Below are 14,117 nucleotides of genomic sequence, written 5' to 3' on the forward strand. Positions count from 1 at the left end.
CTCTGCACTCATTGAGCTTTCAGTTTAGATCATGGAAATACAGATCTTGAATTGTCTGGTCCATTTCTCTCATTTTACAGTCAAAGAAACTGAGGCTCAGAAAAGTTAAGTGGTTACCTTGGGGCTGTGAATGCAACTTATTGGTACAAATGACCTGTTTTTGTTACCATACCCAGAATACCCTAAATAAGTTTAAGAACCATATCCTTTGGTTGCCATCTCTATTTAAGGGAAGAGACTTTAATTTCTGTCTCTGTATCCCCAGTATATAGATCAGTGCCTGATAGCATACAGCAGACACAGGTTTGTTGAGTTTTTATTGAAACATATAGACAAATAGAACCTCTATATCTAATATCTGGTTTTTGCTTTTATCACAGCAGCTCACTGGGATTTCTGGATGACTAAGAAGTTGCCAAAGTGAAATTTTTATAGGATTATAGATTTAAAACTGGATGGAACATTTAGAGGCCACCTTATTCCTTTTACAGGTAAAAACACAGAATCAGAGGTGAAGTCACTTATCCAAAGTCACTGAACTCTTAAATGAAAGAGCTGGGAATTGAACTCAGAACTCCTTATTCTTTCTTTCTATTATACTGTGTTGTATTTTCTCCTAATGGGCAAAACTTCTGCTTTATTTAAGGGGAAAATCATGTTCCAGGCTAATCACGAAGTTCATGGGATCATAGTCTTGGAGATAGAAGAACATTAAAGGTTACCTAATCCAATCTCTTTGCTTTGGAGACAAAAAGATTGTAGATAATCTCAGAAAGAAGACAATAGTATTGAGGAGGACCAGAAAAATCGAGGGGATTGGATATGAGGTGAAATTCAAAGGAAGTTTGAAAAACCAGGAGGCAGAGATGAAAGAGAGTATTGTAGATATGGGAGACAGTCAGTGAACAAAATGTAGGGTTCTTGAGTCCCACCCAACATGTTCCATATTATTTTACTCTTCTTCTTCTACCCTCCTGCCAACCCCTAGGTTCTTTGTGTGTGTGTGTGTGTGTGTGTGTGTAGTTTTCAACATTCATTTTTGTAAGAGTTTGTGTTCCAAATTTTTCTCCCTCCTTCCCTTACCTCTCCCTTCCCCAAGACAGCAAGCAATCTGATACAGATTAAATATATGCAATCCTTTTAAACATATTTCCATAATTTTTTTGTTGTGCAAGAAAAATCAGACCAAAAGCAAACCCAGGTTCTTGAACTCTTTCCAGGCCATTCGATTATATTCAGCTACTCCAGGGAACAGCTTCTCAGACTTATCTACTGCCAGAAATGGGCTACCTTAATAGAAGACTCTTGCTTTGGGATTTACTCATTTCTTATAGAGTCAGCAATCAAAATTCAAACTCTTGGGGCTGCTGTAAGAGGTTCTTCCTTCCATTTAGCTTGCTCCTCTCCTCCCAACCCCCCTCCCCAATTGAGGGAAACTATATAATGAACCTTGTTCTCTCACAGGAATTGTTTGTATTTAGCATTTCCTAAGAAGAATTAAGCTGACTTGTTTGTCCTTCATCCTCAAAGAGGACCCTGACATTAGGGAGGGGATGCCATGGCTTGCAAGTGAACTGGATTTAAGTGAGGGAGGGCTGGGCAAGGTCACCTGCTTCAGTTCCCCCTCCAGAGCCATCTGGATCCAACGGAAAGATATCGATCAAGAAGACTAGAGATGGCCCTGGATGAAATGGGAAACCTTGGATTTTTAAAACTAAGGTCTTCAATATGTCTTAGTTTTACCGAGGTTGTGCCCATTCAATAATTAAGGCTGGTTATCAACTGAAACAAAGAATCTCTTTCATGTAGTAAAAAAAAAATCTAAATAAATCAATCAATCTGAAAGGGGAAGACCTTCAGGATTTCTGGTCAAAGTCAGTATTCAGCATTTCCTAGGAAGACCTAAGCTGACTTAGAACAGATCAGAGAGAGAAGGGGCCTGGGAAAGAAACTGTCTCTCTCATTCTGTCTCTGTCTCTCTGTCTATCTCTGTCTCTCTGTTTCTGCCTCTGTCTTGTCTGTCCCTCTGTTTCTCTATCTCTCTCTTTATTTCTCTCTGTCTCTGTCTCTCACTGTCTCTCTCTCTCTCTCTGTCTTTGTGTCTGTCTCTCTGTGTCTGTCTGTCTGTCTGTCTTTCTGCTCAAAAATAAATTTCAGGCATTTCACACTTACCTTGACTGGAGTTGCATGGGGAGGACTCTCTGTCTCACTAGGTCAGAAATCTTTGGTTCTCTGCAGGCTAAAAAGAAAACAAAGTTTGTATACTCCTCAGAGCAGTCACTTGAGTTTGTTGGGCTCCAAACCACCCTCACCCATTACTGAAAGAAGAGCTAGAGATAGAAAGAGAGCTGTGATTCTATATGGCACATGGACAGTGTATTCTGGGCTTGATCTATGAAAAAATTTACTGCTTGTTTCCCCACACAGAAAATTCCCTGGAAAATATAATCACACAATCAGTCTAGAATCTATGTCTAGAATTGGATAGGACTTTAGAGAAGTCATCTCAGCTGACTCCATTTAACAGTTGAGGCAAATGAGAATCCCAGAGGTTAAGTGACTTGTCCAAGATCACAAGTAGTAAGGCCCAGAGTCTAGCTCCAAACTCAAATCAAACGACTTCAAAGTCGGCTTTCTTTACACACACCCCAAGGCGTGTACAAATGTCATACCTTGAAGGCTCACCTGAGAAACTTGGGAAAATATTAATTCACAAATTGGGCTACAAGAATATAATGTTTCCCTGATAGAATGAAAGTTCCTCGAGATCAAGAAAGGAGTATTTCATTCTTGTCTTATCACCCATACCTAGCACTGTACCTGCTACATGTGATTATAGGCTCAGTTGATTACAGGTCAAGGGCATCCTAACTTTTTGTGAGATGGAATCATGGCTATGTATCTTTGGCACTCTGGTAAAGTCTACAGACCACTTTTCAAAAATGCCATTTGTTGCCTTAATGATGGAAGGAAATACTAACTTTGATTTAGAGTTCAGTGAATATAGGTATATGCATATATATACATACATGTATATTTTCCATTCAAGTTCCCAGACTTCCTAAAATCTAGCCCCATTCTCTAGCTCCAGACTCCATGAGGGGTCCATGGACGCCAGGTTAAGAATAATTGCTATAAAGCCAGAAGGGACTTAATCTTCTATACAAAAGAGGAAGAAATGAGGTCTGGGGCGTGGGGTTGGATTAAGTGTTTAAAGTTCCATAGGAAGGAAGCATTAAGGGCAGAGTCAACCCCCATCCCAAATCCAAGGTAACCATGAATACTTGTAAATAGAATTAAGTTCACAAGCATTTTAAAAGCACTTATTATGTTTCCGGCACTGGGCTATGCTAGGGATATAAAGAAAGGGAGGAAATAGTTCTTGTGTTCAAGGAGTGTATAATCTATTGGAATGAGGGTAATCTACTTATAATAGAACGATTGCACATCATTGCACTATAAGAAATGATGGCGATGAAGAATCTGGGATATTTGGGGAACACTTGTATGAGTAGATACAGAATGCAGTAACCAGAAACAGGATGATCACTTGTACAAAATCCAAAACACTGTCAAGGACAACAATGCTGAAAGACTTAGATCTCTGAACAAGGCAGAACCTTATCAGTTTCCAAAGACTGATGGTAAAGCATGAGTCCTTCCTCTTAGGAAAAAAGTGATGATATAGAACCAAAATGAAGTATACATTGGTGGATGCTATAGACCAGTGGTTCTCAAACCTTTGTTCTCAGTATCTTCATGTTGTTAAAAAACTATCGAGGATCTGTTCAAAGAGTTTTTGTTCACATGAGTTATATTTATAGCTATTTACTATATTAGAAATAAAAAATAATTTTGAATTTGTAGACCTCTGAAAGGGTTTCAGAGACCCCAACAATTCTTTGGACTACACAGTGAGGACCACTGTTATAGACAATATGTTTATTTCTTTTGTTTAGCCAGTATTTTTGTTGCAAACATAAGATTTGGGAGGAAGGGAGAGAAAAAAGGGAAATCAAGGGGAAGTTATAAAAATATTAAAAAAAAGAATAAAAAATATTTATTTAATTTAAAATATTAGTTCATAGATTGGGGTCAACAGATTATTTGAAACACTTGTAAATTTAGTTTAGTTTTTTTTTAAATGGCACTGAAGTAAAAGTGAAATTTCTAAACAAAAACTAAAACAAAACAAAACAAAAAACTGACCTTCCAGGCATGGGAAACTGAAAGGTTCTCACAGTGACTAAGCCCAGAAGGCAGTCCCAACTCAAAGGAAGCCTTTGGGGTGAGCATGCCGGTTCCTTTCACTAAAACGGAGGCCTCTGGGATAGCTTAGGGTCAACTTGAAACCCAGTTTGATTTTCCTTAACATTTTCTTTCTTAGTGTGTGAAAAGAAATCCCTTTTATGCCACTTTCTAGACCAAGCCGCCCAAATTCTGCTAATTAGCCATTTAAAGGACCTTGGTCCGTTTTAATTAGTAGGAGGGGAGCTAATAGAAATCTTAAAGGGCATCCTCTCTATGTTTAAAAGCACTAAGGCACGGCTTCTCTGTTCTGGTGGGGACCCAGGTTGTTTGTTCTTGGCTGAAAGCAGGAGTGGTTCCCTGCCTTCACCCTCAAAATAAATAAATAAACAACATTCTGCCTGTGTCCCATTCCCATAGTTCAGGCTGTTTACAAACACAGACAAAAGAAAGAGGACAGCTGAAGCAATTATCTGGGTGATATAGGCCAAGAGAAAGCTTTTCTTTTTCCTCCTTCAATATACTTGACACTTAGCAGTGTAAAGTTCCCAAAAGGTTTTTTATTCATTATTTCATTTGTTTCACCACAATTCTAGGGAGTAGTGACTAGACCTATAATTACCTCCACAGCCCCTCCATTTTAAAATGAGAAAACTGAGGCAAGCAGAGATGAAGGTCACACAGCCATTAATCGCTGAGAGGAGATTTGAACTCAGGTTTTTCCGTCTCCAAGCCTAGCATTTTAGCTACTAAGGCACATTGCCAAGTATTTAACTAAGTCATTTATTCATGCAATAAATATTTACTAAATGTTTAGAATACTGAACTCCATATTAAGAAGGATTTCAAGAAAAAAATACACACATATGTATGTATGTATGTATATATGAATGTCATGGTCTCTGTCATCGTGGTTCTTACAGTTTCATTTTGGTCCAACCTGTGATTATGGAACTCCCAGGGAGGAAAATCCCTCTACCAATACAGATAGTTCACTGTCCTACAACTTCAAATCTGAGAGAGCTGCCTGTGGACACAGAGAAGGGGCTAAGTGACATAGTCTGTATATATCAGTGGTAGGATGTGAATCCAAGTTTTACTCGATCTAAAGCAAGGTTTCTGTGAACTACACCTGGATGCCTTTCTAAATAACTCTAAGGTGATAAAGACTGACATTTGCACAGCACTTGAACATCTGCAAATCACTTGACATATACTCTCTTATTGTATCCTTAACTCTTCCCAATGCTATCACCATGAGGTAAGTATTATTATTATCCCCATTTTGTAGATGAGGAAACTGAACCTTAGAGAAGCTAATTGATGCTGATGATTGCATAACTGGTGGGTACTGGAGATGGGATTTGTCAGGTGTTCCTGCCTCCCAAACTACTACACTTCCCGTGATTGCAAGATGCTTCATCAAGGTAAGCTGTAAAAATGAGCAAGAAACATGGAAAGTCTAATGGGAATTATAAGGAAGGAAAAGTAGAGGGGGAATCAAGGAAAGAAATCGTGGAAGAGAAAGTATTTGGGAAAAGATTAGGAATTGGGTAGACAGAGCTGGGAGACAGAAGCAAAAGTAGACTTTTGGTCGAGATCAGTCAGGTAACCCAACTGGTATGTGTTCCTAAAGAATTATCTTAATCATGACGCAATTTCTCTCTCTTCACAAGTCTTTTTAAAATTGGTCATCTAGTGCCTTTAAGATGAGGTCCACATATTCAATTCAACTCAATTTTCTTAGTGTTTTTCAATGCTGATACATACTGGAGGGACTGGAGGAACAAAGGCAAAGAACAAATATTGTTTACTCTCAAGGAGCTTTTATCTTATTGGGGGTAGCCAATGTGAACATAGAAAATTAAATATTACTATTAATAAATTATATATAATACATACATAATAAATTAATAATAAATATTGAATTATGTACAATGTAATTTGGAGGAGTAATCCCTAAGCAATGGAGGAGAAAGAGCCAATGGAGGATAGATTTCCTATAGGGGGAGATACTTGAACTCAGATTTAAAAGAACTTAGAGATTCTATGGGTTGAAGATAAGAAAGGAGAACTAAGGGGACAATTTGTGGGAAAGCACAGCAAGTGGGTCAATTTGGATGAAATATTGATTGCACAGATCAATCAAACAATAAACATTATTAAGTAGAGAATGGAAATCCTGTGTTCCTCAGGGACAGGTGAGGAATATGTAAGAAGGATAAAACCCTATCCCTTCCATTGACCTTTTAAACATTTTTAAAAATCAAAGGAAGGGACACAGAAAGGTGTCTCTGAGGAACACAGGATTTCTACTCTCCACTTTTTTTTTTTTAAAAACGAATTACCAGAACCTCGGGGATTTTCCATGGATTGCTGCTATTCTACAAACTTTAGCTCCTTTTGATCCCTTGCCTTTCTCATTGTATCCCCAGGACTCAGCACAGTGTCAAACCCACAAGATGCACTTAATGAATGTTTGTTGAATGAGTCACAGATTGAAAAGATGGAACTGCAAACTCATCCTTCTGGTTGTCCTTAGAAAAGTAGAAAACATCTCCAAGGATGATCACACACTTAGGAGGTAAGTAAGGATATCAGAAGAACCCCACAAGAACTTTAGAAGGGAAGGAGCGATTTTGCCAATGGACAAAAATAAACATTTAGGGAAAAAACACGTGTATCTAGGAATGGGAGAAAAGAATAACCAGGACCACCCAATACTAAATTACCTTTTCATGAATTACCTTTTATGCATATTGGCTGTTTCCCCGACCACTCTCCATCTGGTTGGCAAGTTCTTTGCTCATTGCCACTTAGAACATAAGAATGGTTGCAAAAGAAGGACATGACAGTGCCGATTTTGGCATAGCGCCCGTTTATGAGCCCACTGCCATCTGAGGTCCTCCTGTACCCATTGACTGGGCCTCCTGGGTCAGAACAATTTTTTTCTTCCAGCACTAATGATGGAAATAAAGGAAAGAGAGAGTTATTAAACATTATTAAAATTCTGGAATGTTTATTTTTAGGAACAAATCATGCAATGTTTTATATTGAATTTAAGAAGCATGCAGTCATTCAGAATTAATCAACAACAGGGATTCAAAGTCACTATGGATAGAAAAAACTCCCCAAAAGAAATTTATCTATTATTTTTTTTTCTTGGTGCATCCTTAAAACCAGAATGTCATTAAAAAAATAAATCTGGCATCAAATTCTAGTCTCAAAAGCATATGTCCTTCTCTCCTTACACTGATAGAATTTTAAGCTTCCGCTGGAAGTTTTAACATAAGCATGTTTAAATTTAAGTTGGGCACATTGAGGAAAAAAATGAACATTTCTGAGATTTTACATTTAGCAGGAATAGTTTGGAAGAAGTGACACTTTGTTTTTTTCTGAATGCTGGTTTTGGTATTTCCTGGATTTCACTATATTTGGATTATGAAATTGGACTAGTAAGTTTCCCCCTTGTCTTCTATCAGTCTCATTTTTTGACAGAAGCTTAGGGTGGCTAGCTATTTCCTGTGCTATTAACCCTAACCAACCAATAACTTTTGTTCCCTGAAACTAATAACATCAACAAAACTGAGTTGTGTTATTGTTCAGTGGTGTCCAACTCTTCATGACCCCGTGAACCATATTGTTCAAGGAATTTTCTTGGCAAAGATACTAGAGTGGTTTTCCATTTCCTCCTCCAATGGATTAAGGCAAACAGGGTTAAGTGACTTGCTCAGGATCACATCACAAATAAGTGTTTAAGTCAGATTTGAACTCAGGTTTTCCTGACTCCAGGACCAGGGCTCTATCCATGGGACCAAGTAGCTGCCAACAGACCCCTATACTTGCTTTTTATGATGCAGATTTCTATTTTAGTCTAAAATCTTGTTGCTAACACTCACTAAGAAAATCTTTCTATCCTTTAACTCAAGTTGGACGAGAATTTAAAGTGCAAATGGTATTACAGGAAATCTTGAACAATTCCAGATTCTTTCCAGACATCCATTTTCACACTTCTTTAACAGGGGTAGCGTTTTATTTTAAAGATGGATAATCTAAGGCAGTAGCGTCATCCTCAAATAGAAATGGGGGGGGCAGCAATTCATACATAAGGATCCCCATGGAGGGCATTTGATTTAGTTTTAAAATGTAATATTACCTATGTTTTATTTTCTTAAGTGCTTCCCTATAGCATTTTAATTTTATTCCTGCAGTGTTTTTGGTACCTCTGAACTAATTCATAGAATGGAAGGAGACTGGTCCAACATCTCACAGCAAATTCATTTTAGAATCACACCTTCAGGTATAAGGTCATTAGAGTTTTGTCCAACCACTGACTTCTTTTAAATAATTTCTTCTTGAACAAAAGCTCACTTTTAACCTTAAAACAGGTACTCTCTGCAATGTGGCACTTGTAAAGCCATTTACTTAATCTCCTTTCATTCCCTCCCTCTACCATAACTCAACACTTTTTTTATTGGAGATGAAAATAATCTCAAATCTTTAAGTTTAAATAAGAACAGACACAAATTATACATAAGCTATTTGACATACTGTCAGTTATATTACATGAACTTTGTTTGCCTAAATTGTGGGGAAAATATTTAACGAATCTATGAGTTTTTACTATGGGTTACCCACTGGATTGTAGGAAGTTCATTTAGGTGCTTCTTGAAACTTGTTATGGGGTGATGGGGATCTCATTAGACCTACATGCCTGGAGCCATGAGCTACCAATGAGAACTAACAAACCGGGATTTGCACACCCAAGTTACTTCAGAATAACATCATTCTTCTGCCTTAGGGAGACACACAATGATTCCAATAAAACCAGCCATAAAATGATGAGAAGCACCAGATTGAATAATAATACATAGGCAAATATATGTTGGCAAGGCAACTTAGATGTTGAATATAAGACTAGCACCTGATCTAGCACACAACCAGCACTTAATAATTACATGTTAAATGATTGTCTGGAACTTAAGGGAAGCAAAGGAAAACTGGGTTAATTCTCAGGCTATATTCTGAGAGAATTGAAATTTTCCAACACAATAGTTTCAAGGTTTTCCCTCAGCTTGCTTTCATAGAATCAGTAACTGGATGTCTCTCTCCCCTCTGAAGTAGGTATTTCATGAGTCTAATGTTTTCTTGTAAACTGAACTCTGACTAGGAAACCTCTCATGGCACCTTTTAACCACTATATTTTTAGTAAACTTAGAAAGTAAGGACTAAGATTCAACTCCCTATCAACCTGTTTGGGAGAGTTATAGCCTATTCTGTATTTCTCTCAACTTTTCTGGTCTTTGTGGATGGAGTTTTGGACTGGGAGACACTAAGATCTTAATCCAAAACCTTCCTCTCATACAGGAAAAATTTTAGAGAAAGGAAATGATCTGGTTATGGCCTTGGCATTTATATGAGAGGAAGGCCAGAGAATCTCTAAGGCTTATTTACTAAGTTATAGAAAGGTAGTCCAATTCACTTAGTAATTGAAGGATTTCCCATTGATCCTTCATGCCTTTATGACCTTCATCTTTATTATATAAATGCCTATTCCTAGGACTTAGGAATGGTTTTCTTATTCAAATTTTTCCTCACAATAAATGCTTAATAAATTCTCTCTCTCTCTCTCTCTCCATCTCTCTCTCTCTCTCCATCTCTCTCTCTCTCTCCATCTCTCTCTCTCTCTCTCTCTCTCTCTCTCTCTCTCACACACACACACACACACACACACACACACACACACATACACACAAGCTCTAAACTGTCATTAGGATGAAGTTGGAGAAGCTGTCACATGATATTTGGGACAAATAGAATGGAAGCTCTTTAAGGGCAGAGATTTTAATTTTCATCTTTATATAACCAGACTCCAACACAAATTCTGGAATGCAGCAGTAGGTGATTAATAAATGGTAAATACTTGCTGATTCATTGCTTGGTTAATTAATTAGGATCTAGGGGAGTCCAAAAAGAGCTGGGTCAATTCTCCGATAGTCTAACATGGTGGGGTATTGACATTTTCCAACACAGAACCTTTAAGGACTTGTGAGAGAACCTTCATTATTAAAGCACATTGGTCAACCTGGGAGAAAAAGAAACAAACAGAGCCCTTACCACAGGCTGGGTCGTGTCTGGTCCAGCTCCCATCAAGCTGACAAAAGGCGACCCGACTGCCTTTTAAGTTGTACCCTGGGAGGCACCTGAAGTAAACCTGGGCCCCATATCTAAGATCACTTCCTTCCACCATCCCATGGGCAGGAACACCTGGAGTCCTACACATCACCACTGAGCATTCAGATATTTGAAAAAATCCACTTTGTTACAATAAAACACAACTTTTAGAGGATTCCAGACCACATATGTTAAAGCATTCAAAAAAGGAGAACAGAAAATCATTTAAAATGGCCCTAGGAAGAAAACCAGAATTTTATGACAGGCACATGTAATCTTGGCATGGGGGTGGGGGACAGAGCATATTTCATTTTCCCTGCTGCCATAATTAGAGGTAAAAATCTCATTGCACTTGTGTTTCAGAAGGTAGATCCATCTCTGATCCACCACGGAGCACTGTGATTTTTATAGAACTTCTCTTATCACCTCTGGATATTAAAGTTTCATTTCACTCATACAATTTCCACCGAAGCCAATCTTAGGCACCTATATTTGTCACCTGGGAGAGTGGTTAATTATTCCAGTCTGCTACAGTGCCCCCGAACAACTTGTCTGTGAATTATGAGACAAAGTTTAGCCTTTGCAGGTCTAAAATTTGGGCAAAAGTCAGTCACACAGGGGACTTGGATTGAATTTTTAAATTATACCCACTAGTATCATTTGCAAGGCAAAATATCCTTTTGAAAGAAGGAAGCATTTCACCATCTGCAGGTGTGATGGGAAGCAGACTGGGCTTGGAGTCAGAGAACCTGGGAACCTGCTGCTCACTGACTTTGGAATGTAGATGAATCACCAAACCTTGATGAATCTCTGCGTGCTAATCTGTAAAATGGGAATAATAACTGCCTAGATTACCTCACAGGTAATTGTTGCAAGTCTCAAATGAGATGATGTATGAGACAGTGTTTTGTCAAAATGTAGACATGAGATAATAATATCATTAAAAAAGATATTAAGAGCAAAGCAACTGTGTTTCTTTAGGGATTTTAACAAATGAAGCCTGATCAACCCTTCTAAGCAAGGAGATGGAAACAGGAAAGTGTGAATAAGTCAAAAGTTTTTTATAGTATTAAGGTAACACCTCATTAATTGATTTATGACAACTGAGGACAGAAAACTATATAGAGTCCTGAAACTGTTTATTTTTTTTTTCCTATGGACTCCAGTGCCTAGCACTGATATATAGAAACAGGAAAGTAGATCTGTGGTTTTATTGGTACAGGGAATTTCTCGGTAGGAAACTTTTTCTACCAACGTAGGTTGGCAACTGCTCTGTAATCTATAGTCTCTGAGATTTGCCAGGGGCACTAAGAGGTAACCAGGGACACACAACCAGGAAGAGGTAGGGTTTTAAATCAGTCTTTCTAACTCCATAGTTTACTTTCTATCTATAGGTCACATCGCCTCTTGTCTAATATATTGTAGACAATTAACCAAACATTTGTGAAGATCTACTAAATAACAGACACTATGCTAAATGTTAGGAATAAAATAATAAAAGCAACACAATTTCTGCCCTCAAGGAGCTTGTATATTAGTTAGGGAGAAAACATGTATTATATGTGTATATAGTCATGTATTATATGTATATATATTCATTTGTATGTATAATGTATATATGTACATATATATAAAAGCAAATCAGATCCAAGGTAACAAGGGGGAAGAGATTATAGGCAATGAAGGGAGAAGAGAACCAAGAAAGGCTTCATGCAGAAAGCTTATTAATAAATGTTTGTTGATTGAAAATATCCTGGCATAGACAAAGCCAAGATAGTTATCTGACCAGACAACTTAGGCAGCAGAAACACCTAAGGGAACAGTATGCAAATTGATGGTCAGGAAAATAGGTCCATTCAAAGCAAGATTTTTTCTCGTAAAAAGAACTAAAACAGCAGAAATATATCTGCAAAACTAGATGGAAAGCAGTGGATCCAAAAAAAAAATAATTGCATTAGAGAAAGATTCAGTAATTTGTAAGAGAAAGTCCAAGAATGAAGTCATCAATAAAAAGCACTATATATATGTACATGTATATATATGTATAGACACATTATATATGTGTCTATATATAAATGCCATGTATGAATATTAAATAAAATGGTCCTACCACGAAAGGCAGAAACAACCCTACTGAGATTTGGTGGAATGGAACTCCTAAGTGGAACATGACTATGAAGAAGTATAACATGCTAAAATAGCACATGAAATAAAATGGGATAGTAGAAAGCAGTGTATATTTAGAAGATACACTTGTCACTCACAGATGTCCAATAAGCATATTATTAAGCACCAAATATGTTAAGTACTGCGCTAAGCACCAGGGATTCAAAAAAAAAGACAAACTCATGGCCTGTACAGAAAAGTAATATTATCCAGATCTCTTCTCCCTTTAAGAGACAAACTCTTAAAAGAAAACAAAAATCACTCTTGTTGCTTCCACTTTCTTACTTTCACCTCCTTTTTAACCACTTGCAATCTTTTCTGACATTGAAAACCAATCAAAACATCTCGCTTCAAACTCACCAATGAAATCCTGATTATATTTCATGGATTCTTAAAAAACTATTTTCAAAGGTTTGCTTCAAAAGATGATTGGGGGAAAGGAAAAACAACTTATATATAAGTTTTAAAATATTTATACCATCTCTCTTTGTGGCAGAAAATAACTAGAAATAGTGGGGATGTCCATTACTTGAGAAATGGCTCGACAATTGTGATGGAATACTACTGTCCTATGAGAAATGAGATGCTCAGTGATCTTAGAAAAATATGGATAGATTTGCAAGAAATGATAAAGAGTAAAATGAGCAGAACCTAAAGAATGCTGTATATAGTAACATCAATATTGGGGTTTTTTTTCAATTTGCATTGTTTATCAATTTTCTATCTCAAACTGAAAAGGACTTTCTTGTCACAACTTGTTTAAAATTCATTGTATTAATCAGAGTAATTAAGTCTTTCAAAGTTGATAATCATTATAACATTATTGTTACTGTGCATAATTATCTCCCAGTATTTCTCTCTTCACTTTGTCTTAGTTCATATAGGTATTGCTATCTTCTGAAATTATCCCATCATCATTTCTTATAGCACAACAGTACCATATCAAAATCATATGCCATAACTCATAATCATTCCTCAATTGATGAGCATCCCCTTAGTCTCAAATCCTTTACCACCCTGAAAAGATGTGCAATGAATATTTTTATATGGAGAGATCTTTTTTCCTTTTTCTTTGAATTCTTTGATTTCTTTCTTTGAACTCTTAGACCTAGTAGTAGTATTGCTGGGAAACAAAGGTATACATAGTTTAAAGACCTTTTGAGCATAGTTCAAAAATGATTGTACCTTTTCACAACCCCATCAACAATTTATTAGTGTACCTATTTTCTCTCATCCCCTCCAACATCTGTCATTTGTTATAGGTGTGAGGTGATATTTCAGAGTTATTTTAATTTGCATTTCTCTAATCAATAGTGATTTAGAGCATTTAATATAATTATATAACTAGTTTTGATTTCTTCTTTGGTGAATTTCATATTCATATGCTTTGATCATTTTTCAATTCTAATTTTATATTTATTTAATATTTCCCTAGTTCCATTCAAAACATTTTTTTTCATTTGTTTTTAAGATTTTTGAGTTCTAGGTTCTCTCCATTATCCTCATCCACAATTAAGTAATATAAAACA

General features: G+C 36.9%; 1 protein-coding gene across 2 annotated transcripts in view; it reads right to left on the bottom strand.

The window, feature by feature from the left end:
- The window catches only part of PAMR1 (peptidase domain containing associated with muscle regeneration 1), a 98,850-nt gene that overhangs the window by 6,369 nt on the left and 78,364 nt on the right, over window positions 1-14,117 (bottom strand). The window contains exons 7-9 of one of the 2 annotated variants that reach the window (XM_023506333.2): window positions 10,366-10,536; window positions 6,996-7,208; window positions 2,173-2,239 (exon numbers count right to left, since the gene is read on the bottom strand). In XM_023506333.2, the coding sequence (XP_023362101.2) occupies window positions 2,173-2,239; window positions 6,996-7,208; window positions 10,366-10,536 (451 nt within the window). The remainder of the gene's footprint in view (window positions 1-2,172; window positions 2,240-6,995; window positions 7,209-10,365; window positions 10,537-14,117) is intronic. The other variant, XM_003773693.4, reaches the window with a different exon arrangement.

Source organism: Sarcophilus harrisii, chromosome 6, assembly GCF_902635505.1.
Source record: "Sarcophilus harrisii chromosome 6, mSarHar1.11, whole genome shotgun sequence".
In the NCBI taxonomy this organism is placed as follows: Eukaryota; Metazoa; Chordata; class Mammalia; order Dasyuromorphia; family Dasyuridae; genus Sarcophilus; species Sarcophilus harrisii.